Source organism: Mustela nivalis, assembly GCF_964662115.1.
Source record: "Mustela nivalis genome assembly, chromosome: 13".
Taxonomy (NCBI): Eukaryota; Metazoa; Chordata; class Mammalia; order Carnivora; family Mustelidae; genus Mustela; species Mustela nivalis.
The window spans coordinates 85,901,120-85,926,194 of NC_139032.1; the positions used below are offsets into that span (position 1 = coordinate 85,901,120).

General features: G+C 55.7%; 3 protein-coding genes across 17 annotated transcripts in view; 1 reads left to right on the plus strand and 2 right to left on the minus strand.

Moving 5' to 3' along the window:
- The first annotated feature begins 64 nt into the window (after positions 1-64).
- TTC16 (tetratricopeptide repeat domain 16) lies at positions 65-12,425 on the plus strand. Of its 10 annotated transcripts, none has more exons than XM_082695616.1 (14): positions 65-400; positions 1,125-1,374; positions 1,630-1,720; positions 1,880-2,023; positions 2,842-2,942; positions 3,035-3,164; positions 5,000-5,214; positions 5,839-6,083; positions 6,409-6,550; positions 8,288-8,453; positions 8,891-9,040; positions 9,206-9,364; positions 10,859-10,937; positions 11,317-12,425. In XM_082695616.1, the coding sequence occupies exons 2-14, from the start codon at positions 1,172-1,174 to the stop codon at positions 12,234-12,236; spliced, it is 2,745 nt and encodes a 914-aa protein (XP_082551742.1). In that variant the 5' UTR covers positions 65-400; positions 1,125-1,171; the 3' UTR covers positions 12,237-12,425. The 10 variants fall into 10 exon arrangements, with proteins under 10 accessions (XP_082551742.1, XP_082551749.1, XP_082551750.1 ...); XM_082695623.1 differs by having other exon boundaries at positions 1,125-1,297; positions 1,492-1,720; positions 8,891-9,036; positions 9,199-9,364; positions 10,862-10,937; XM_082695624.1 differs by having other exon boundaries at positions 1,125-1,297; positions 1,492-1,720; positions 8,891-9,036; positions 9,202-9,364; positions 10,862-10,937.
- On the minus strand, positions 12,361-16,162 carry TOR2A (torsin family 2 member A). 3 transcript variants are annotated; one of them, XM_082695693.1, is made up of 5 exons: positions 15,889-16,155; positions 15,026-15,291; positions 14,202-14,377; positions 13,345-13,472; positions 12,361-13,146 (listed from the first exon to the last, which is right to left on the minus strand). In XM_082695693.1, the coding sequence occupies exons 1-5, from the start codon at positions 16,127-16,129 to the stop codon at positions 12,902-12,904; spliced, it is 1,056 nt and encodes a 351-aa protein (XP_082551819.1). In that variant the 5' UTR covers positions 16,130-16,155; the 3' UTR covers positions 12,361-12,901. The 3 variants fall into 3 exon arrangements, with proteins under 3 accessions (XP_082551819.1, XP_082551821.1, XP_082551820.1); XM_082695695.1 differs by lacking the exon at positions 13,345-13,472 and having other exon boundaries at positions 15,889-16,162; XM_082695694.1 differs by lacking the exon at positions 15,026-15,291 and having other exon boundaries at positions 15,889-16,140.
- Positions 16,163-17,540: 1,378 nt separating this feature from the next.
- The window catches only part of SH2D3C (SH2 domain containing 3C), a 29,763-nt gene continuing 22,228 nt past the window's right edge, over positions 17,541-25,075 (minus strand). For all 4 annotated transcript variants that reach the window (XM_082695628.1, XM_082695631.1, XM_082695629.1 and 1 more), the window contains 7 exons: positions 23,788-23,912; positions 22,287-22,822; positions 21,239-21,354; positions 20,526-20,697; positions 19,645-19,756; positions 19,061-19,267; positions 17,541-18,145 (listed from right to left, as the gene is read on the minus strand). In XM_082695628.1, the coding sequence (XP_082551754.1) occupies positions 17,970-18,145; positions 19,061-19,267; positions 19,645-19,756; positions 20,526-20,697; positions 21,239-21,354; positions 22,287-22,822; positions 23,788-23,912 (1,444 nt within the window). In that variant the 3' untranslated portion in view covers positions 17,541-17,969. The remainder of the gene's footprint in view (positions 18,146-19,060; positions 19,268-19,644; positions 19,757-20,525; positions 20,698-21,238; positions 21,355-22,286; positions 22,823-23,787; positions 23,913-25,075) is intronic.

Consider the following 25,075-nt stretch of genomic DNA (forward strand, 5'->3'; position numbering starts at 1 on the left):
CCGGCCTGCGGGCTCCTGAGGAGCGGAAGTGGCGGGGCGGTGGCCTTGACTGGCGCCTCAGCTGGTGCCGCGGCGCCGCCTCGCCGCGTTCCTGTGGGGTTTACTGTGAACTCGCGGAGCCCTTGTATGACCTCCGGGTCGGGAGGAGGGAGCCTTGTTGTGGCCCCTGCTGTGGTCCTGCCTCGCTGCGGACACCTGACGAGTCGTCTCCCTGACGCAGCCTCAGCCTCCCCGGCGGATAAATCCGCTAATCTCCTTGCGGCTCTAACAAGCCTTGGGTCCCGGCGGCGTGGGCTGAGGGGGCGGAGCCTGGGGACATCCTGGAGCTGGTTCCTAGCAACGTGGGGAGTGGGCCGCCGGAGGCTCTCGCGGACCGGAGTACATGACAAACTCCGCAGAGGTGCGGGGGACGGTCGGGAGAGAAGAGGCCGAGGCCGAGTTCGCAGGAGAGGTTTTAAGTACAGGAGAGGCAGCCTAAGTTGTGCAATTCAGGAAAGCCCCGGCCGCAGTGCCGAGAAGTGAGGCCTTGAGACGTGTGAGCCGTTCGGGAGGTCGGAGAGTTGGCCGGAGCTGGCGTCCCGGCAGAGAGGGCCGTGGCCCAGACGAGAGGATGAGAGAAGAGAAGGGATCTACGATCTTTAGGAAGTGGGACAGTCAAGACAGGAGGACTGATAGGGCGTAGGTGACTGGCTGAAAAGGTGGACTCACCAGGGTGGGGAAGCCTGGGGCAGAAGTCAGGTGAGGTGTTCAATTTGCCCTGCTGGGCGTGAGGGTCCCACAGGATGTGCAAAGGGCTGCAGGACCTCCTGGCCCTGAGCTGGAGACATTAGAGTTTTGGGGTGTTTGGGGAGTTTGGGAGCTAGAGGTGGAGCTAAGGGCGACCAGAAGGAGAGCAGAGTGCAGTGTAAGAACTCTGGCCCCTGACCTTGACCACAGGAGAGGGAGAGAGGCAGGATTGGAGAGAAGTTGGAACATCCCTAAGGGGAATGGGACAGGGACTGCCACCAGTAACCACATTGTGCCTCCTGTCAGCCCTGGTTCATCCTGTAAAACACCTGAGGAGTGTGCAAGAGGGGCGGGGTCATCTCTGAGGCCTGCCTCAGCTTGCTGTCCCTTGGTTCTAGGATGCTCTGGAGCTTGACCCGGCTCCATCAAAGCCCATCTCAAAGCCATGGGTGTTTCCAGTTCCAAAGGGAGCCCTACAGCGGATCTTTGGGAGCAGCCAGGTGTTCCAGAACTTGGATGTTGTAAAACCGAAGATCAGGGGATTAACAGTGCCCCTCAAAGTCAGGGAGTAGTGAGTGACTGGATTGCCTTGTTCCCGGGTCCCAGGTTCCTGTCCTGCACAGCCAATGGCGTGCCCTACTGCCTTGGGTCAGTCACTCTCCCTCTCTGGGCTTCAGTGAATTCAACTGTATAATAGGGCTCTTCCACCTCTGCGTATGCAGGGCTGCTGGATGAGACCCAAGACTACCAGGCTCCTCTCCCTAGGTCTCTGTCTACCGGCCCCACCCTGTCTCTCCACCTACCTCCCCCCTCCTCCTAACCCGCTCCAGTGGCCACAGCTGTACGCCCTGGCTGGTCAAAGCCAGCACCAGCCCCTCTGCCTGTACCCCCCGTCCCCCACAGCTACCACCAAGGCCTGCAGTGCTTGGAGAAAGAGGACTGGGAGATGGCTGTGCTCTTCTTTTCCCGTGCCCTCCACCTGGACTCTGAGCTGGTGAGGGGGTGGGTACGGGCGGTTGCTGACACTTTTGCGCTCACTATCCTGCCTGCCGGGCTCCTCCTCTTGGGGCCACCAAGTCCCTTCTGGTCATTGAGCATCAGCCCTCAGCAGACAGTGGAGAAGGGACAGTAGCCTGGGTCCCCTCTTCCTCAGGTAGACTTCTACGCTTTACGAGCTGAGGCCTACATCCAGCTCTGTGACTTCTCCTCGGCCGCCCAGAACCTGCGAAGGGCCTGCTCCTTCCAGCCGGAGAACACCAAGTACCTGGAGCGGCTTACCTTGGTCCTTTACCTGCAGGTGCCTGGAGCTGCTGCAGGCCTACCCATGGTGCCCGCCCCACACCCAAGCTCTTCTTGGCTCTTCCTCCAGCTGTGGGGGGTTTTCCTTGCTCCTGGGACTAGCTCTGTCTCTCTAGGGACCTTCTTGTCCCCGTGTCTGCATCTGCACCTCCTGCCCCTCTCATGACCTCTCCCACCTCCACAGGTGGTTTACCACCAGGGCTGGATCAAGTTCTGCAGCATTGCCCAATAGAACTTTCTGCAGTGATGATAGTGGTCTGCTCGGCACTGTCCAATCTGGTAGCCGTCAGCCACGTGGAAATGCTGAGCCCTTGAAATGTAGTAAGTGTGAGTGAGGAACTGATTTTTAATGTTATTTAATTAATTAATTTAAATTTGTACAGCCACGTGAAGTGAGTGGCTGCTGTGCTGGACCCCACAAACCTAGCATCTAGAGAACCTAAGCACTAAAAAGGCAACAGCATCCCTGTTTTACAAGTCAGAATAAAAATATCAATCCACGAAATACCAACAAAGCCCAAAGTTTTCTGTTTCTCTACATTCCTGTTTCTATATTGCCATCTTGCCAACTATAGAATTCTGTCTCTGCTGTCTCTCCCTTGCTCTGTATCTCTCTCCATCTCTGTCACCTTCTCTCCATCTCTCTATCTCTCTCTGTCTCTGTGTCTCTGTCCCCTGAAGTTTCTCCCAGATCTAAAGGGCTGTGTCCCTGGCTCTTGTCTCTCTCCCTTCCCGTCCCAGTGGGCGCCCCCTGTAGCTAGTGGGTGCTGCTGGGCCAGAGTCACAAGCAGAAGGGACTATCCCCTGTGTCCCCAGGGCCAGTGCCTGTTTGAGCAGTGTGCCTTCCAGGAAGCCCTGAGAGTCTTCTCACAAGCCTCTGCACTCCAGCCGGGGAAAGCCAGCTTCCGTTACCGATGGTAAGTGCCAGGTGCAGCCATGTTCTCCCTGCAGCCTCTTCCTGCCCCTCTTGCCCGGCAGACACTAGAGTGTCTTTGCCCTCTGTCCTCAGCATGGCCTGTCTCCTGGCCCTCGAACAGTATCAGGACTGCCTCTCACTCGTCACCAAAGAGGTGAAGCTTGGTACAACCAATGCCGATGTCTTCATCCTCCGAGCCAGGCTCTACAACTTCTTCCAGAAGGTAGAGCAGGGAGGGTGGGGCAGGGGTGGCCCTCCCCCTGTGTGGGTGCCCCCAGCATACCCTGAGATTAGCATACCCTGAGATTACCCCAGCTGCCCGCGTGGTGGGGACCTTTGCTGACCACCCAGCATAGTTGTCTGGCTACCACTCAGCTCTCGCTCTGTGTCAGGCCTGTGTCAGCTCCCAGAAGCCACAAGGTGAGAAACCTGTGCCATCCCTGTCCTTGTGGAAGTTAGAGCCCAAGGGCGACATCCTTAAGCAGATAATTGCACAGAGAATGATTTCACAGTGTGGGAAGCAGCACAGGGTAGGAGCACCCAAGGATCCTTTAGATAAGGTGGCCTTCTTCCTCCTTTCCTGTCTCTCCTTGTTTGCCTCACTGTCCAGGCTTAGAGCCAGGCAGTACAGGGAACAGCTTGGGGACAAGGGAGACTTGGGGTCACCAGAGAGAAGGGACTGCGGGTATGAGAGGACATCAGCCAGGGTTTGGGGAACCTGGGAGGCCCCTGACTTCTTCCTGAGGGCAGCAGAAGCCTCAAAAGGGTGCTCCATGGGGCAGTGGGATTTAGAAAGATCCTTTGGCTACCAGGGAGAGTCTGGCTGGAGGGACAAGTCTGGAGGCCAGGAGCCTGATGCCGTCCAGCCAGAGAGGAGGCCAGAGGCAAGGATGGCCCTGAGGGTGGCCAGAAAGGGGCCAGTCCCACAGTCCTTTGGGAGTCAGGAGCAAAGACAGATGGGGGAGGGCAGGGAAAGGGAGGGATCCAGAACAATGGTTGGTGTTCGGGCTTGGCCTGGTGCACGGGAGCTGGGAAACTCTGGGGGACGAAGAGGTAAGCAGGTTCACATCAGTCACCAGGTGGTGTATCCTGGGGGTGGCTGGAAACCTGACCCTCCCTATGCTGGGGGCTGGGCTTCTGGGCCCCCACAGTGAGTCAGTGACAGGCTCTCCTTCCAAGGCAGGAGACTAGTAATTATTGATAATTGTTGACTGTGGGAGTTCGGCCCCTCCTGTCACCTCAGCCCCTGTAATGCACAGGCACGTTCTAAGCACTTGACTCACACTTGTCTTTAAGACTTGAGGTAATGGTTTGAGTAGATACAACCCATTGTCCTCTTTTCACAAGGAGGAGACGGATCCAGAGGGCCTGGGTGACTTGCCCAAGGTCACACAACCAGTTCTCTGTGGTACCACCCTTGAACCCACCTACTCCAAAGCCCTGTCCTGAGCCTCTGCCATCTTCCCGCTCCTGACTTCGACCCACAACTGGTGTCCACACTGTTTGTCCTGTTCGCCATCCAACCCATTACCCTACATGACACAGGATGCTTGGTAAAACTGTTGGTTGACTGACTGACAGACTTGCTCACCCAGGGGAAGCTATTTGCCTGGGGATGTTTTCTGCTCAGGCCCAGGCCTGCATCTATTGTCAGAATTGTCTTGGGCTTAAACATCAGGGTGGTTGGGGAAGGGCATGTGCTTGGGACGATAGGGAGGATGTGACAGTCACTGTCAGAAGGACTCACCCTTCCCCCACCTTGAGGGACCTTGGAAGAAGTCCTCGGAGGAGGAGGCAGCTGCAACACCATTCTCCAGCAGAAACCATCCAGGCTGACCTGGCTCTCCTGAGGTCACATCTGTAAAGGGACCGGCAAAGATGGGGGCTGGGATAGGATTTTCCCATAATGTTCCCCGCTGCTTTCATGAGGCGAAAAGGTGGCACAGTAGTGCAGGGACATCGAGGGTGGGTGACATGGTCTGGAGGTGTGCCTCTCCACGGGACAGGGCAGAGCTCTGCTTAGCCTGCCACTCTGATGCCATCCCTGGGCCCCTGCAGCCCGGCCTCTGCTATCAAGACCTGCACAGCGCCTTACTGTTGGACCCCAAGCACCCACAAGCCAAGGTGCTGCTCCAGATGATGGTGGACCAAGCCCAGCAGGCGCGTCAGGATGCCGGGATCCTGGCCGTGCAGGGCAAGCTGCAGCACGCCCTGCAGTGCATCAACTGTGCCATTGAGAACAACCCTCTGGACCCCTGCCTCTTCCTTTTCCGGTACTGTGTGGCCAGGTCCCCACCTTGGGTCCTGCTGTATGGTCTCAGAAGAGCTTCCTGGACCTCAGTTTCCCCAAGTAATCCTTCCCTGCTCCCTATCAGGATCAAAGCCAGGCAGAGGTCTCACCTACTGTTGCCCTTAGAGGAGGAAGGGGCAGGCAGCCACCTTCATTCCCCTGGGAATCCTGGACCCCCAGGGCTACTGAGCATTCACGCTGGGAGGCTCGGTCCAGCTCAGTGGACAAGGCTTGGGTTTGAATCTATGCCTTGCCCCCAGGACTTCTAATGTGATTTGGGGCCATTTAACATGCTTGAGTCTAGGTTTTCTCATATAAACAGTGGGGCAAAACGTCTGTCCCAGGTACAAAAAGGCCTTCGTGTAGAGGTTGGCACGCACCTCCTTCCTAAAAAGAAAGATGGAAGCTATTTTGGGGTAAAGCAAAACCACCCATGACCAGCAGGCTAGCCAAATAGTAAATCCCAAGCCAGCCCCACACCCAAGCCAGCGCAAGAAGATAGGACCCTCAGGCCACAACCCAGGTCAGAAGGCCCAGAGTGGTCACCATCCTGGCCGGCCGCCCCAGTGGGTGGGGGCGCCTTGGCCTTCATGGCCGTTCCCCACAGGGGCACCATGTACCGCCGGCTCCAGGAGTTTGATGCCGCCGTGGAGGACCTCCTGAAGGCTCTGGACATGATGAGTGAGAGCCAGGAGCGCGCCGTGCAGCAGGCCCAGCGGCAACTGCTGCTGACCTACAATGACTTCGCTGTGCACTGCTACCTGCAGGGCGCCTACCAGGAGGGTGTGCTGCTGCTCAACAAGGCCCTCAAGGATGAGCAGCAGGAGAAGGGCCTCTACATCAACCGGGGCGGTGAGCAGGGGCTGCCTGCCCCCCAAGGGCCTGGGCTGGGTCGGGGGAAGAGAGCCTCAGGGCCCTGGGGACACACTCTGCAAAGTGTTGCCTTAGACAAACTGGCTACAGTCTCTTCAAAACACTCAGAACTAGGCTGGGAAAAGGTGCCCCGAGGCCTGGAAAACCTTGGCGGGCACCCTCCACCCACCCATAGGAGTGGGAGTTGGGGAATTCACAGCCACGGGGCTCGGGATTCCCCAGAGGGTGCAGCAGGCTGGGCTGGGGCTCCTGGGCACTGGGGTCCGGGGCACACTCAGCCCCTGCATCCCTCCCTGGGCCCTAGATTGCTTCTTCCAGCTGGGCAACCTGCTCTTTGCGGAGGCCGACTACCAGCAGGCGCTGGCACTGAGCCCACAGGATGAGGGCGCCAACCTGCGCATGGGGCTGCTACAGGAGAAGATGGGCTTCTGCGAGCAGAGGGGCAGGTACGTGCTGCGGGCGGTCCCTGGGGCTGGGGGCTGGGGCTGGGGCTTGGCACGGAGCTGCCTGTTGGGACCCCTGGGTCCCAGCTAGGTCTCCTAAACAATGGTTTTAGTTTTCAAACTTCCGTGAAAAACTCTTCACTTTTTTTCTGAATATCGTTATGGTAATTGCGGTTTATAAAAAAAGAAACTGAAGTGTTGGGTAGTGGATAATTCAGAACCCGAACATTCCTTCTAATACCTATTTCCCAACACCAGCCCCGCCAAGGGTCGGGTAAAGATAAGTCCAGATTGTTTCCTATACGTATAGTTTTTTGTTTTTGTTTTTTTAAAGATTTGTTTATTTATTTATTTGACAGATCACAAGTAGGCAGAGAGGGGTGGGGGTAGGGATGAGCAGAGAGCCCAATGCGGGGCTCGATCCCAGGACCCTGAGATCATGACCGGGGCTGAAGGCAGAGGCTTTAACCCACTGAGCCACCCAGGCGCCCCATTTTCTATACATATGTTAACAATGACTATCATTTTACAAAGGTCAAGTCATGCTAAACTGTTTTTTGACTCTTTTTTTTTTTACTTCCAATGTCATATATAGGACTACCTCATCCTCTCTTACTATTTGCATAGTATTCCATCCTGTGGAAGTACCACAATTCATTTCTGTAGACAACCCCACAATTCATTTCTGATGATTAATTGGGCTGTTTTCTGTTATTACAATATAACGAGCATGCAGGACATACATTTCCATGCATTATACTAGTAATAATACCATAGTTAGATTGCAGGAGCTAAACTGTTGTTAAAGGGTATGAACAGGGGTGCCTGGGTGGCTCAGTGGGTTAAGCCTCTGCCTTTGGCTTGGATTGGGCTCTCTGCTCAGTGGGGAGCCTGCTTCCCTTCCTCTCTCAGCATGACTTGACTTTTGTAAAATGATAGTAATTGTTAACATATGTATAGAAAATGGGGCGCCTGGGTGGCTCAGTGGGTTAAAGCCTCTGCCTTCAGCCCCGGTCATTATCTCAGGGCCCTGGGATCGAGCCCTGCATTTGGGCTCTCTGCTCATCCCTACCCCCACCTCTCTCTGCCTGCCTCTCTGCCTACTTGTGATCACTGTCTGTCAAATAAATAAATAAATTTTTTTTTTTAAAAAGAGGTGTGAACATTTAACATTTTAAAACATAATAATATCCAGGGGCACCTGGATGGCTCAGTCAGTTGAGCATGCGGCTCTTGATCTCAGCCGTGAGTTCAAACTGCACACTGGGCTTAGAACCCACTTAAATAAATAAAATCTTTAAAAAATAATAAATTGTTCATTAAAACTTGCTGTTGCAGGAGTTCTATGTAGGCTAGGAAACTGAGCGGATTGTCTGCCTTCTATGCGAAAATGTCTTTCCCCTATGTATTGCATTCCTTTGTGATGGTTTTGCTACTCAGTAATTGGGGATTGAATTGTAGTCAAATTAATTTTCTCATTTTTAGCTGCTGGGTTTGTGAGATTCTCGAAAGGTCCTTTCTACAATATTAAAAATGCTCACTTTTATTGGGGTCTTGTACTAATGTAAGCGTTGGGGCCCTGAAGAGTATAGCTGGCAGAGGAAGAGCAGAGGGGCATGGTGGAGGTGGGGTAGCAGAGACTGGCCTGATAGCCCCGAACTCCCCAGGGGGTCCCAGGAGCTGCCATTTCCCTGCCTGGGGCCCAGCACACAGCAGCTTGGGGCCCACTGTGTCCCGCAGGCAGTTCCATAAGGCGGAGAGCCACTTCTCCATGGCCATCCAGCACAACCCCCAGAAGGCCCAGTACTACCTGTACCGTGCCAGGAGCCGGCAGCTCCTGCAGAACATTTTGGGGGCCCGCCTGGATGTTGCCACCGTCCTGCTTCTCAACCCCAAGCAACCCAAGGTAGGTTCTTGCTGGGCCAGAAGGACGGGCTCCAGAGAAGTCTGTTTCCTAGCAAAACTACGAGCTGCTGACGCCAGGCAGTTAACCGTGCCAGGTTCCAGCTACTTCCAGTGTTGCTCGGTTTACCCCTCTTCAGCACCCCAGGAGACGGCTAACATCCCCCCCACCCATTTGCAGCTGAAGAGGGTAGGGCTCAAAGAAGTCTATACCCTTGCTCCAGGGCACAGGCTTCGAGGTCAGCCCCTCAGGCGTCCAAGCGCCCTCTCCCTGGTGGGCCTCTTCACAGGCTCCTCCTGGTTCTGGGGAGGTGGTCTGGTCCTCAAAAGTCAGATATCAGTAAACCCTTCCCACCTCCGCCCTGAGAAGGGCCCTGCGAGGGCAGGACAGCAACACACCGTCTGTTCCTGCCCTGGTCCACACCCGGCTCCTCCTGGCAGCTGCTCACCCTGATGGCCAGCCTCTTCCCGGGCATGTCAGTGGATGACGTGCTCTGCAGCCAGGTGGCCCACCTGGCCAGGCTGCAGTTGGATCGGTTGTTGGAGAGAAGAAGCCTGCAGGCTGGCATCCCGCAAGGCATCGTGGGGCAAGTTCCGCAAGTGGGGGCCCCGGGCCGGGAGTGGGAAATGGCTGGGTTTCAAGGCTCCTCCTGCCCCTGCTGCCTCCTCAGGGCCACTCTCCGGAGCCTGGGGAGGGTGGGCTGAGCCGGGGGGGGGGGCTCACCCAGCACTCTGGGGCCGTGGCTCAGCAGGCAGCTCAGGGAGCGGGAACTAGAGCGCCAGAAGGCACGGACCCTGCAGTTCTGGTGGAAGCCTTTGTTTGGGATCTCTGAAGAGCTCGAGGCCGCTCCACAGACCCTGACAGGAGCGCCAGCAGGTGCAAAGGCAGCCAAGGCCCTCCATGAGGAGAAAGAGGTGAGTGGGCTATACGCGCCGGGCCTTCAGCACTAGAGGTCTGGGGTCGGGCGTAGCCCACCCGAGCCAGGGCTGAGGGAGGCAGAGTGGCTGGAGGCTGGCATCCGGGCCTGGTTTTGCCACCACTTGGCTGTGTGCTTGGGCTGGGGTCTTTCTGCTGTGAGGTAGGGATGCTACCCATAAGGGGTACCCTTGAGGGAGGGCACAGGGATGTGGGCCCCTTATGGAGAGGCCTCCCCAAACCTTGCCACACTCACCTACATAAATTCTGTGTGCACTGGGCATTGGTGCCAGGATTTTATTCTTAAAACTGTCTCTAAGAACTTTTTATTGAATGTCACATAAATACAGAAAAGTACACAAATCATCAGTGATTGAGCTGATGAAATTTTCACAAACTGAGTACACCCATGACACCATTACCTATGAAAGAACACACTCCCAGCTCCCCAGAGCCCCCTCATGCGCCCTGCTAGGCCCCGCCCTTAGCCCAGTGCACCCCCAAGGCTGTCCTGATCCCTGACATCACAACTGAACATGCGGGTTCTTCACATCCATGGACAAGGATGGAGCACCCGCTTGTCTCAGACTCTCTCCGCTAAGCATGTTTGTGGGATGCATCCAAGTTGACTGCTCGTTCTCATCGCTGGTCGAGAATTCCATCCTACAAAAGTCCCACAGTCTGTCCACTCAGCAGCTGATGGACAGCAAGTACCTTTGTGTTCAAAGAAAACTTTACGAAAATGAAGTGGATGGGAGACCAACATCCCTTGCCGTAAATGGAAGAGGCTAGCCCTCGAGTTCTCTAGTTCACACCGGAACACGAAAGTCTAAGACTTCATGCCCACGCTGAGGTCACTGTGAGCTCCCTCCCTCGGGGAGATGTGGAGGCGGTGCTGCCTGCTAGTTGCTGGGGCTCTGCCTGCCCACTCCCCGCACCCACACATCCCTCGCCTGCGGGCGTGAGTGGGCCAGAGGCGGCAGCCAGGAGCCCGGCTGTGGAGTCCCACAGGCCTGGACTCAAGCTCTGCTCCTCTGCTTCTTAGCTCAGTGTTGTTGCGTGCAGGCTGCTTAGGCTCCTGGAGTCTTGGTTCCTGGTCCAGGAAATGGTAAAAGCAGTAGTTCCCTCCCAAATATGTGGGAGGACGAAATGGGATAGGATGGTAAGCACAGAAAGCTCAGTTCTTCACTAGCCATTCTCCAGGGTATGGCACTCTATAGTTCAGAGGACTGTAATTTGCATTTTGCAGACGGCAGAACTGAGACCCGAGCAGCCTCTCGAATGCTGCTGAAATTTCTCACAGTGCCCTGCCAGTCTAGTGTGACCACTCCCCTTCCTGTCCAGTCTTCACCTCTCCTCCTGCTGCCCAGCCCCAGCGGGGCCCCCTGAAGAGCTCTAAGCTGCCAGCCTTCCTTCCAGAGCTGAGCGGCTGGCCCAGGGGGCCTCCCACAGCCAGCAACTTCCCCACCTTTCTTCTGCCCTAGGACGAGAAGCAGGAGCCTGCAGCCAGCAGGGTGAGGTCCCTGAGCGAAAGCTACCTCGACCAGACCTCTTCAGGCTCCATCTTCGGCTGTAAGTCCCCAGTGCTCCCACCAGGCCCAAGTATGCCAAAGCAGCAGGGAAGGCCAAGGTCAGGGGTCAGAGACTCCTTGGCTTGCATGTGCATTCGGGCTCTGCTACTTCTAGTTCTGTGACTATAGAGAGGAGGAAGTATCCTGACTTTGAAGGGGGCGTGGTGAGCCCTCAGTGCCTCCCCCGCATATCCCACAGCCCTGGCCCACCTGCAGGGCTCGGGTTGCCAGAGGAATGCTGGGCTGGCTTCATCTGACAGGCCTGCCCCTAGGCCACGCAAGGCCTCTGGGATAGAGGTAAGGGTGAGGCCTACACCTCCTTTTCCTAGAGCTGTTTGGGAAGGGCAGCCTAACGGATGCTCTTGGCACGTCCCTCCCAGTCAGGACCATATCCGCCTCAGAGACGTCTACTATTTGCAAGGAATACAGGAGCACCTCAGCCACTTCTGTGACATCCTCTGACTCCTCACTGCTGAAGACTCAATCCTCAGACCTCTTGGAGAACAGGGAACACCTAAGCTTGAGCAACAGCCCCAGAAATACCAAGGTCACCCCAGGCCAGAGCCAGAGCCCCAGCAGGACCAAAGTCACCCAGAGCCAGAGCCAGAGCCCCAGCAAGATAGAGTCCACCCAGGGCCAGAGCCGGAGGCCCAGCAAGACCAAAGCTACCCAGGGCCACAGCCAGACGCCCAGCAAGACAGAGGCCATCCAGGACAAGAGCCAGAGCCCCAGCAAGATAGAGGTTGCCCAGGGCCAGAGCCAGAGCCCCAGCAGGACCAAAGTCACCCAGGGCCAGAGCAGGAGCCCCAGTAGGACCAAGGCAGCACAGGGCCAGAGCCGGAGGCCCAGCAGGATAAAGGCTGCCAAGGGCCAGGGTCGGAGCTGCACAAGGACAAAGGTCACACAGGGCCAGAGCCAGAGTTCCAGCCAGACTGAAGCCACCCGAAGCCCAAGACAAAAACCTAACAAGACCAAGGCCACTCAGGGCCCAAGGCAGAGGTTTAGGAAGATCAAGCCTGCCCATGGCCGGAGTGGGGGACTGATCCGAAGTTCTAGCAGGACCAAGGATTTCTATGATCCAAGTTGGAGCCCCAGCAACGCTGAGGCCACTTGGGACCAATACCAAAGGTCCAGCAAGACCACGGCTGCACAGAGCTGGAGCCAGAACACAAGCCCAGGTTACAGCAAGACCGAGGACACCAGGGGACTGAGCCCAACTCTCAGAAAACCCCAGATCAGAGGGCCTGAGCCAGAACCCCAGAAAAATCAAGACTGGCCCAGCAGTGACACGGATCTCTGAAAGGGCCATTCAGCTCCCTCGCTTGTTGCTGGGTATGGGAGGGATTCTAACCCCCGTACATACTCACTGGCACCCAGCAAAAGGGCCTCCTTCCAGAGCAATTAGATACCTCAGTCAACAGTCCTCTGGTCCCATGGCTAAGTTTATTGTGTTTGTTCTCTTATAAAATTAAAAACTTTAAAAACCAGGCCCAAGTGGCAGCTTGAGTCCCTCTGTTCATGAAGACTGAGAAGTCTCAGCCTGGCTTTACAGTACTGGGACACAGTGTGTGCAATGGAGGGTTGAGAGGACGGTGCCAGAGCACGCGGCCAAGAGTAACAGGCCGCAGAGGGAGAGCGCAGCCAGGAGCCACAGTCCCTGAGTTACAGTTCACATCTTGAGAAGGCTTAGGCTGGAGGGTAAGGGCAAGGTCAAGTCTCATGGAAGTTCTGGGGTCACCAGTGGTTTCTCTCGGGAGGGAAGCAAAGGCCAAGAGGCCCTGAGACCAGTTAAGACGGCAGGGCCCTCAGTCCCATGGCCTAGCCAGCACGCCTCCTCATCTTCACTTTGGGTTCCGGGTCTCATTCTCCAGGAGGCTCAGGAAAAGGGTCCCCACTGCAGAGGCCGCAGGGCTTTCCTGCACGGCCTGGCCCAGGCGAGGAGAGGCAAGGACGCCACCTGGAGAGTCAGAGGAAGAAGGCAATTCTGGAGGCCACGGTCTTGCAGCCATTGGAGGAAAAGAGTTGTTCTTCCTCGGGGAAGAAGGTGGTGCTGTCCAGCACAGCCTGGACGACCTCCTCCCTTGGCTCCAGGCCCAGCTGGGCCAGCTCGTTGAGCACGCAGTGCCGCACGTGGTGCCGCTGCAATGGTAGGAAGGGTACCAGGACGTCCAAGAGATGCTCTTCCACGATGCCTGAGCGCCAGAAGCCATCTGTAGGAAGGGGCAATGTGGGAAGGGTCTGTGGCGGGCTCAGGGAGGCCACATGACAGCCAGGAGCGCCAAAGCCTGGCTGAGAAGTACCCGGTCCGTGGGCAACGCATCAGACCCTGGGAGAACCTGGCCCAGCCTGGTGGACCTGGGTGTGAAGCCTCGGCCTGTTGAAGTTACCCCAGGGGTGCAGGAACTCACGGTGCGGGTTGTCCAGCACAGCCTGGGAGATGACGGGCTCCAGCTCCTGCAGGCGGATCTCCTCCCGGTCCCGGCGGCTGCGCCACGCCTCCAGGGCCACCTGGTTGATCTGCTCGCCACCAGTGTTGCTGAAACCATGGGGTACGCGGGCCACAGCTCAGACAATGGGGGCCAGGATTTGTCCCTTGCTTCCCATGTGCCACCCAACACGACCTGAGCCTGGGCACCCAGCTCAGTACCAGCAGGAGCCAAACCCGCTGAAAACACACCATAGGAACCACTTCCCCTCTCCAGAGCCCATGTCTAAAACCATGATGCCTGGAAATTCACCTATATGTGTCATGCACTTTAAAGTTTACAAAACACTTTTGGGTCCCTTAACTGACTTTCTCACCCCTGGTTTTAAAGTTTACAAAACACTTTTGGGTCCCTTAACTGACTTTCTCACCCCTGGCCTCTAGGAGGACAGTGGGGGATTAATCTTGGCCCTGCTGTGCAGAAGAGGAGATGGGAGTTCAGAGACTGAACTGCCCAAGGAAAATTTGCCCAAGGAAACACAGATAGAGGTGGGACTAGAATTCTAGTCCGATTTTCCCCAGGTCTGTGTGCCCCTGGCCACGAAAGAGGGAAAAATCCTTCCACAAAGAAACAGTGTGGATCCCAAAGACTGAGCCCAGATTGGGCTTTGAGAATGTCAAAATTTGAGCAACAGTATCACAGCCAGTGTGAGGGGCTTTGGGAAGGCCCAACTGGGCCCAGGCAGAAAGATATTCTGGTGTGGGACCACCAACCAAGACTGGATAGCTAAGACCTTGGACAAATGTCCCTGCGCCATGCTGCTGTAAAGCTGGGCCCACCTGATGAAGATGAAGATGGCTTTGCGATAGTTGGTCCCAAACACAACCCAGGAGGAGCCCAGGAAGGGTAGCAGGACCTCCATCAGGCCTGGGGCCAGCTTGTCCATCTCGTCAAAGAGGAAGAGGGAGCGGCTGCAGGCTGTGAGGTTCCCCTGGACCCAGCTCTTAAGATCTTTCTGCAGGGGAGAGGCAGGAGTTTGAGGGCACCTAGAGATACTCCTCTCACCTGAGACTTCTTCCCAAGGCAAGAACTAATCCCTTTCCCAGGAAGGTATGGTCTCCCAGAGAGAACTAATCCCTTCATGGGGCTGGTGGCAAAACTGTGGCCCCAAGGGGTCAGAGACTTGTTCCAGCTCACACACAGCAAGTCAGCAAGCTCACAGAGACTCAAACCCAGGCCTCACATCTGCCCGCTCAGGATTCCTTCTCTGACACCTCCTACTTCCCATAAAAGAGGAAGCTTCCCTTCTGCTCCCTGAACCTTTTCAATAATGTTGACACCTGAAAAAGACCAGCCTGGAAAGAACCCTGCAATTGACAAGGAGAGTAGTAGTAAGAGGTACTATTTACTGAATGCTTACTCTGAGCCTCAAATTGGGACTATGCTTTCCAGAAAGATAACAATGCAGACTGGCAAGTAATACCTGCGACTATACAATCCCATGTCCCTTGTCCATCTTGAGTTCTGTTTACAATAGGTCCTGGGGGCTGTGTGGCCTGAAGTGAGTGACCCCCACACCCTCCCGAGACTTGACTCATTCACTCCCTAAGGTCTGGCACCCCCACATGCAGGTGAATGGTGGTCCAGGATGCCACGAGCCTACCTTGTAACGCTCCATATGGCTGTTGTGGGGGAAGTGGATGACGGGGGAAAAGTGATGAACATGGGGGCTGCGGAGGCCACCCCGGAAGAGGTAGTGTGCCAGCAGGGAGCTGACATAGGACTTGCCAGTGCCTGTCCAGCCATGCAGGGAGAGGACCAGTGGCTTGGTAGGGGCTGGGTCCTGCACAAAGGCCTTCAGTGCCTTCACCACCAATGCCCTGGCCAAGTGCTGGCCAGCCAGGTGCTGGGCCAGGTCACACTCCAGACCTAGGGCCACAAGAAGGACAGTATCAGAGCTGAAGACACACGCTTGCCACAGAAGAGGGTGGGGAGGAGTCATGTCTGGTACCTGGTCTAGGGATCCCTGTGTCTCAGACACTTTTGCAAACCGTCTTTGGAAAGGGAGTGAGTGGGGCCTTTGGGGACTCTGGCTGCAGCAGCCACCATCATACCTGACTTGGCTCTGCAGCGCTCCCACCAGCTGGCCCTCTGCACTGTGCTTAGCTCAAAGGGGCTGCTGCAAGCTGTCAACAGGTTTGGCCCTAAGACTCCTGCCCATTCCCAAGGCAGGCTTCTCCCCTGATGGCCAGTCCACTGTGGAGGCCCAGTGCTCCCCGTAAGTCCCTGCTGTCAAATGCCTCTCTCCATCCTGGCAAGGCTCTGCCTGGACCCCAAACATGCTTTCCCAAACCCTCGCCCCAAGTCCAGTATTCCAGGTTCTCAGTCCCTCAGCGCGGGCCACGCGGAAGTCTGCGGGTCCCGCCCCTCGGTTCTACCCTCCAGGTCAAGCCCGGGGACAAACCCAAAGTCTGAAGGCTCCCCGGTCCGCCGGCCCCTGTGCTCCGGGCACCTACGGCTCCTCACCCTGAAAGTCGGGCTGGAAGTCACATTCGCAGAAGCTGCCGAAGTGGCAATGCAGCGAAGTCAGGTCCCAGGCGGCGGCCGCGGCCGCGGCTGAGACCAACCCCAGCAACCCGAGGAGCGAGCCCCAGGGCCGGCAACCGCGAGACACAGCCGCCATGCGGGTGAGGCGGGAACCGAATGTGGGCCAACCGCCCCTCCCTAGGACCACAATTCCCGGCGTGCCTCTCCCGGCGGCAGCCATCTTCCGTAGACTACAACTCCCGACTCCCCCCGGAAAGTCCCGAGCCAGCGTCTCGTAGCAGGACCGCAAAGTAGCCTCTAGAGGGAGCCCGCGAACCGTCCCAAGCCAGTGGCGCACCGCGTTTCCATGGCGACGGTAACTAGGAGACCATAATAGCGCCGAAAGAATAATAAAGGATTATGACCACAAAGGGTGACGTAACAATTGTAGCAAAAACTTGTGCGGCACTTTAAACCTTGCAAAGCGCCTTTTCCATGCTCTTTTTTTATATGACAAAAGAGCACTCAGTAATAGAGCTTTTCATGAGCACCTACTAGGTGTCATTAGCGTAGGTGCCTTTTATGTCTTACGATAACCGTAACTGCCATACAGAGAAATGGTGAAATTTCAATGAGGTACAGGCACATAAAGTGTTTTGACTCGGAAAGTAATCAATAATGATTATTGGCAATCCATTAGGTATGAAACATGGCAATTCCCTACCTAGCAACTACTCTGCCCTAAGTGCTTTACCATTAATACTAAGGAATCGATTTTGTTATTGTCCTTATTTTATTGAGGAGGAAACTGGGATCCAAGGGGTTAAGCTTCTGTCCAAGGCTAGTAAATAATAGAACTGAACCCAAGTCAAGCTGCTACCAGAGATCTGATGCACTATGTTATCCAGCCTCTCTTGGTCAAAGGATTTAGAAGGCAAAGGATCTGAGACGTTTCATATTCAGTGAACAGGCTCCCCAGGCCTCCAGCCTCGACAGGAATTGTGTTGATCCACATTGCCTACCTCCCCTACCCATCAAGACAACTGCTTTCATGGCCCTTCTTAGAGATTCCCTGATCCACCCACCCTACACACACACACACACACACACACACACACACAGACACACACACACACACACACACACACACACACACACACACCTTTCTGGGGCCCTGAAAAGAAATAAGCAGGTCCTTCTGTTGAGAAAAGGAAAGTACTCCAGGTCAGGACACTCAGGTTCCAGCCTTCCTCATTCTGCCACTGCGACCCCCAGGAGAGTCCCTTCTCCCTCCAGTTCGATTTTCCAGGGGAGAGTTGGAATCCTAAATTTACAAGCCCTTCCACTCCAAACATCTGGAGTGCTTTGTTGTGCATTTGTGGGAAACTTCGCTGGGATTTCCAAAGCAGGAAACAGGGGGGGATTGGCTGGCCAGGATTTCTCCTCTTGGTAGGAATTAGCGGGTTCTTTCCCCCACTAGTCTGTGAGCTCCTCCAGGACTGGGACCAGGTTTTAGTATTGGCTGTAACTCTGGTTCGTGGTAGAATCTGGAATGTCCCAGGTGCTAAATAAGTATTTACTGTTGAATTTTTCCACCTTTCATCTGAGAGAAAAGACACTTCCTTCCACCAGGGCCCCCTGAGAGACAGAAGAAAGAGTCATAAAAGTTTATTATATGAAAGAAAGAACATGGCTTCTGTACATCTATTTACAGAACAGACAGATTTACAACCGGGTGGAGGCCTTGGTGTCCATTGAGGGCAGATGCCCAGAGAAGAGTGGGGAGGCATAAGGACCCTCCCATGGCTCGAACACAGGGCACCTCAGCAGGAAGGGGAGAAGCAGAGCTGGAGGGAGGAACAGGGTTCCGGTTCTTCCTGAAAGGATACTTGGTGGGCACGCAGCAGGTGGGATGGAGCCCTGGGGTCCTGCAGGACCCTATAGGGGCAAGGGAGATCCTGGTTTTGGGCCCAGAACATTCTTGGGCTGATCACAGTGTCTTTGGGGTGCTCCGGGGAGAGGTCTGTGCCCCTCTGTCCCTGTTGCTGCCCGCAGCTGCAGAGGGGAGGGGTGCGCGGGGGTCACAGCTCACTGGAGCGGACGGCAGGTTCCAGTTTGTGGGACAGGGCAGTGAGGACCTTGTCGAACTTCTCGTAGCGCCGGGCCTGGTTGCTGCTGGCACCCTGGCTGCCCCAGAGGAGGCGCATCTGGAACTCAGTGCTGAACACCTCCAAGAGCTCTGGCCGGGCCTGGAACCCTGTGAGGCAGAGCACAGGGGTCAGGGGAATGACCATCCAATAGGGAAGGCTGGGGGTCCTGCCAAAAGCCAACACACCCCGCAGGACCCTCTTCCTAGGGGCCTTCCACCACCCCCAAGCTCCATCAGGAATCCAACAAGGTTTGTCAGTGAACAGGACCATGTCTGCAACATATAATATTTAAATTACTGAAGATAAAATATGAATGTCAATTTGGAAGGATTTTCTTTTCTGTATTTTTTCTGTAAGTTCCAAACTTCTTACTAAGAAATGTACACATTTTGCAAATAAGTTTTTGTTAGTTAAGAAAAAAAATGTTTTGTTTGCTCTGAAAAAGAAAGAGGCAGGAAACACAAACACTAGGATGTTGTCACCATGTGCGTCTGCGTGACTGGGGGGATTTTGTTTTTTCTTTTTGCTCAGCTGTAATTTCCAGTTTGCCTACAGTGAAACTTTACGGCTTAAATAATGCCTAAAGCAGTAAAAGCTGGATTACTTGAGGCCACTTCCTCTCCGCTCCTTTCACTCGCCCTTTCCCCTAGACTGGGAGCTCCTTGAGGGTAGGGTAGGTGTGTCTCAGCTCTAGGCCAAGTGCTCAGCCCGAGGCAAACAAACTTGTAGAATAATCCCTTAGGATGTCCACTTCACAGAGAGAAAACAGAGGCTCAAAGAAAGATCCACAGCTAGGGTGCTCTCCCCATCACCTCTGTGTCCCTGCACCCCAACCCAGGGCCTTCCACGCACAGCTGAACTGGTAATCGAGTGAAAAACAGGGAAAACGAAAAGAAGCCAGGGAGGGGCGCCAGACGAGGAAATGGGAATGGAGAAACGTGCATGGGGAGTCTGGTGGAGGGAGGCCCGGCCAGCATCAACAGTGACTGTCTCTCGACCCCCAGATGTGACCTGTGACTTACCCTGCAGCTTGACCTCCGCGTTGGTGTGATACAGGCCTCCGTGGTGGGCCACGGTGCGGGCAGCCTCCAGGTGGGCCAGCACCACCTCCACGCCGTGCTCTGTGCTGCCCCAGGGCTCGGGGCCCTCTGCTGGGGCCGAGTCACACTCAAGAAGAGTGATAAGCGGCAGCACATGAGGAAACGTGGTATTGCTCAGCGGTGGGCCTTCTGTGGGGGGGGAGGCAGGCGCTTAGAGGCCTTGGAGGCCCCACCATCCCCAGGGGCACTCCAGGCAGAGAGGTGGAGCTGGGGGTGGGTCTGCCTAAGGTCCCTGGCTGAGCACCCCCCCCCCCCAGCTCCCAACTCCCAAGACTAGCACTCCTCCTCTTCCAATCCTCCAGGTGAAACCACTGCAGCCTTGGCCTGAGGGCTGAGCCTGGTCCTAGCCACCCTGCAGACGGTAGCCAGATGCAGAAAGGGAGCTCAAGATTAGCCTGTGCAGCGCTCAGTTTCTGGTTGGTCCTCGTCTACACTGGGAGAGTCTTTGCCGGCCCAGAGAGGGGCTGGAGCCTGCCCAACATCACACAGCAAGGTGGGAGAGGTACCTTTGCCCTCGTTGAGGCTCTTGAGAAATGGCTTGAGCTTTTTCTCGTAGAGGATGGCACCTTCTGTGTGTCGCTGCCGAAGGGTCACCCATGTCTGCTCCAGCCGGGCAATCTTGGGGGAGAGCAGACTGTGAACGTCCGACCAGGGAAGGGGCCCACATTGACCACAGGCCACCCTCCTGAGTGGACATACCCAGATGTGGGATAATAGTTATGACCACGGTCACCTTTCATGTACCTGGGACAGTGCTGGCTGCTCTTCAGATTCCCCGTGAGGCCTTGCAACAGCTCATTTTACAGAGGCGGGAACTAAGGCTCAGCTAGGGGAATGACTTGCCCAAGGTCATCCCAAAATTAGGTAGCAGAGCCGGGAATCGACCCACAGCTTCTGGGACCCTGTTGTTACTACTGACTAAGCACAGGAGAGCAAGTGTAGAGTGTGGACAAGATTCAGGCTGTGAAACCAATCTGCTTCGAATCCTGATCTTTTCAGTCTGACTGTGTGACCTTAGGCCAAGTACTGCTGTACCTCAGTTTCTCCATAAATAAAATGGGACAATAAAGGCACTTATTTCCCAAGATTGTTCTGACGAATCAGTACTTACAAAGTACTTAATGTAGCACCTAGCATATATTAAGTGCCCACTGAATTATAGCCATTTTATATTTATTCTTGAAACTCATATAATGCTCCTCACTCATTTTGCAGGTGGGTAAACTGAGACCCAAAGAAGGGGCAAGACTTGGTCTTGGAGCAGGTCACTTCAGAGAACCCAGCTACCCTTTCACTGATGCTGCCAAAAAGTGCCCAATTCGAACATCCCGGGGCTCCTCCAGACAACGACTTCCTGAAGCTCAGCTCGAGATGCGCCCTTCCGTACCTGAGCCATATCGAGGGCGCCCATGACCGCCGCGAAGCTGAACATGTTGCCCATGGTCCCTCGAAGTTCAGCCGCCAGCTGGATGGTCTTGTGCAGAAGCACTGCCCGCTCCTCTGCCGAGCCCGTGCAGCCCAGGATGTCCACGGCCAGCATGATGGACATGGTGTGGAACCTGTCTCAGCGGCCAGGTCAGAGGGGAGGGGTCCTGTCACTAGTTCCGTTTGGCGCCCGAGGGGCAGAGGGCCAAGCCCAAAGTGACAGGTGGGAAAGGGTCAATGAGATTAGGGGGCGCGGCCAGAGTGAGAGAAAGCCAGGCTAAGGGCTTCTGATTGGTCGGCGTAATTCGGGGGCGGGGCCAGAGACTTAGGAGCGCAGGGCTGAGGGGCTTGTGATCGATCAATGGAATTCACGCGGCAGAACAGTTTTAAGAAAGAGTAGCCAGAGCTGATGGGCGGGGCTAAGGCTCGCGCAGTGTGATTGGTCAAGAGGGTGCAAAAGATGAATTCGGAGACAGGACTCAGGCTTTGGGGAAACTGGGATTGCTTGGAGCCGGACACCGAGCAGTTGCGATTCGTCAATGGATGGAAGGCGTAGCCCGAACCCCATGGGACCCGGGCTGAGACACTCTGATTGGCCAGCCGGTCATAGCAAAAGGGCAGCAAGGTAGCCCGGGGGATTCCCCGCGAGTCCCCGGGTGCAGGTGCTTGCCTTACCTTTCCAGCAGGTCTAGTCGTAGCTGCCGGCCATGGGGGAGGGTGAGCAGCTCCATGCCCCAGCGGACTCCCATTAGGGTCTGCATCTCCTTGGTAACGCCCAGTATCCTAGCAACCTGCAAGGACGCCCAGAGGGCTGATTAATTTCCTGTCGCGGCTGGCCCAAGCCATCTGGGAGTCAGAGAGCTTTCTCTAGGAGGGCAGTCTGGAGTTTGAATTCCAGCTCTCCCCCTCTGCCATGGAGCAAATGAACCTCGTTTCCCTCTCATTTCCGTGGAATGAGGGATAAATGGAAAAATGCCCAGAGCTGTTTGATATGTGCCAAAGGTGACCAGGACACCTTTATTCCAGAAGGCAAACCTGAGGCCCAGGGAGGGAAAGCACTTGTCGTCCAAGGTCACACACTGAGCCAGAACTAATCCCATCACGCCTAGCACTCTCCATAGGACAATATCTCTGCATTCCTTACTTGCTTCCTGAGCTGAGAGACCAGTGCGGGCCCCCACATAAAGTAATCGGTGCCCCCCCCCAAACTTCAGAGGGAGAAATTGAGGTGCAGAGAGAATCTGGGTCCTTAGATAGTCAAGATTCCTTCAAAGGCCAGGCATTGACAGTTCGAGTCTAGGTTCTGAGTTTTGCTTATTTTGTCCATGGGGGGTGGGGGGGTGGGGGGGTGGGGCAGGTGGTTTCAGTTTTTCACATTCTCTGGAACAGCCATGCTGACTCTCACGGGACTGAAAAGGTGCCCCAGGGAGCTCTGGCTTTCAGCGCTGCCCAGTTCCAGTACCAAACTGGAGGAAGCAAGAATATCTTGTGGTGGTGGTGGTGGTGCTGCTGCTGCTGTTTTTAGGAGAAAATGGAGGCCCAGAGAGGTCAAGTGATCAGCCCAGAGTCATACAGCAAGTAAGGGACAGCTACGAACCAGAAGCCAGGCTTACTCATTATACTTTGGGCATTTAGCAGCCAACTCCTCACCACCTGGACCCCCGTCCCAAAGCTGCAGGACAGAGGTGCTCTCCCTGCCCCAGGGACCTACCCCAGCACCTACCAGGCAGTCAACCTTGGTGACGTGCCGGGCCAGCGTCCGGGCATCCACCTCTGCTAGCAGCTCCTTGACCTTGCGCAGGAGGCCCACCTCCAGTGGCCGGTTATCCTTGGGGATCAGTAGTGACTGGAAGGTGGCGGGGTTGAAGGAGGAGGTGGCTTCCACAACAGGGGCTATGAAGGCCCTGCCCCAGTCCCCTTCAGGCGCCCCATTCTCTGACAGTTCCTTTAGTCTCTCCCCATAGCTCCTGGCCTGCCGGCTGGAGGCCTCAGCTGCTGCCCACTCTCGACTGCCACGGACAGGAGGCTGCAGCTGGCAGTAATGGCCAGAGTCCGGGTCACTGTAGCTGCTGAGTGACGGGGATGGGGAGGCCTTGGAGAGAGTGTGGGAGGGGCTGGCATAAGGGCCCTTGTCTGACTCCCCAGGGGGCTTCGGGGCACTTCCGGGACACAGCTGAGGTTCACTGGAGCGGCGGGTAACAGGGGAGGCAGGCAGCACTGTGGCTGATGGAGCTGTAGGGGTGGCGTGGACACGGGTCACTGCAGGGAGAGAAAGGGTGAAGACTAGTTACCAGTGAAGTTCTCCCTCCCTCTCCCCAAAGGACAGGCCCCACCCACCCTATAGAGGTGACGTTCCCTCTCCCTGCACTCAGGCCAGGCCCAGCAGCCTTGGGTAAAAGGACCAGGCCTGAAGGATACTCTCCGATGGCCTGGACCCCAGGAGTTTGCTCCCTCCTCCCCTAAGGCTGCTGCAGCCTTGGGGAACCACTGGACTACTTAGAGGATCTTGCCGTGATTCAGGGATGGTAATAAGCACTTGCTGGAGTTCATTGTGTGGAATTATTTCTCAATGAATTAGCAATGATTTATTGAGTGCACATGTGCCAGGAGCTGGTGACATGCTGGCCATCCACTGGTCACCAGCAGTCAAACCATCATCCAAAATGAGAGGTGATGTATATTGAACTCTTCCTGCCTGCGAGGTCCTTCTCCATACCTTAGCCCATTTAACCCCGCCATCCTGGGAAGTAAGTCCTTCCATAATCCTCATTCTACAAGGAGAAAACTGAGGCTCAGAGAGGTCACCTGTCCTGCCTCAAGTCACTACCCAGCATGTGGGAGAGCCGGGCTTTAAATCCTCAGTCCTCTAAGGACTGAGGACCTCACTCTGCCTTGTTGCTCAGAAAATGTCCACTAAATCATTTGGGGCAAGGACTGGTAACTTTTACACTCGGGGGAGTTGGTTCGAAGGCAAGTTTGCAGTAATGACCAGTTAGCCAGCCTGTGTTTAGGGAAGAATGTGTGACAACCCATGGAGACAACGTCGGTAGTTCTGCTGGCTGGTTTTTCAGGTAAATCCTTGCAGGCATCACTCTCAGTAAAGAAGTAGAAATACAAATAAGCATACATGGTAACAGAAGTCGTCACAGACAGAGCGTGGTACACACACAAGGTCACTCCCATGGGATTCTCCCCACCGGCCCCTCCCCCTCCACTGGCCTTACCAGTACTGTAGGCGGGGGAGCTGGGACTCTCAGAGATGGGTGACATGGGCGAGTGCAGGTCCGGGATCTGGTCCATGCTGAGGGCACAGTTGCGGATAGATTCCCGGGGGTGGGGCAGTGAGGTGCTGTGGAGCAGATATTTTCATGAGCAGAGAGCCCAGAGAGCAGAGTCCTCAGCTGGCCTGGGGATCCCCACCTCTGCCTCCATCCTAGGTTGACTGAACTTCAGAGGCAGAAAAGGCTTGGAGAGTGTAGTACTAATTGACAAGTATAAGACTGAAGCCCAGAATGGAGAGTGTTTATATAGTCCACTACCCGCACAACTACTCTCTTCCGTGAGAACCTTGCCTCCAACTCAAGAGAACTACCTGGGAAGCAGGCCTAGTAGAAAGGATGGGGAGCTGGAGGAGGGAACCGGGACCACAAGGCTGGCACCTCCTCACTGCTCCTACACTATGCTCAGAATGCCAGATGCTGGCACCATTACGGGCACTGGTTCTAAATCACAGGCAAAGTACCCACGGAGAATCCAACCGCAAGCACCCAGCCCAGGCCTAGGGAGATGGGCTCTAGCCAAGGGCTGGTGGCACAGGAGGGCAGGTCTCTTTGCAAATAACAAAGGAGGCCATAGAAATGAGGGGTACAGACTTTGGAGTTGCAGACCTCGGTTTGAATCTCGGTCCTCCTGCTCTTCAGCAAGTGGCTCCCCTCTTGACACCTGTTCCCTGGTCTATAAAGTGGGGGTGTGCACAGGCGCTCCCTCCCAGGAGGACATAGGGATTGGTGAACTTGGGCGCAGACAGCCCTCTGCACAGGGCTGGGGGGCACACTAGGGCGTCAGGAATGGGTCCCTGCTGTGGCTTTTTCCGGCCTCATCTCACCCAGCCCCAGAGGCACCTGGGCCTCATTAAGGTATTGCTGGGAACGTCCCATCCCCTGTGTAGTGGTTTGCACCTTATGAAGCCCTCTGCTCTGATGCACGCCTTGGCCTAGCTAGGTGCGGGAGGGCGGGGGCAGCAGCTGCAGGGACAGAGCAGCCCTCAGGGACTGGGGGTCTATCTGCACAAGGACCCTTTATCAGTAGGAACATGGTCACGAGAGGGGAGTGGCAGGGCCCAGGCAGCTCAGGTGGGGCTGTCACCTGGGCCTGGCTGCTGACAAACCCGGCACTCAGCCCTCCTCTGCCTCTTCCTCTTCCTCGGAAGCCTCCAGGACAGTCATCTGCCCAGTTCACAGTGGCCTGGCCTCCCGCCCCTCACCAGCGCTCTGCAGACAGATACCCCTACTT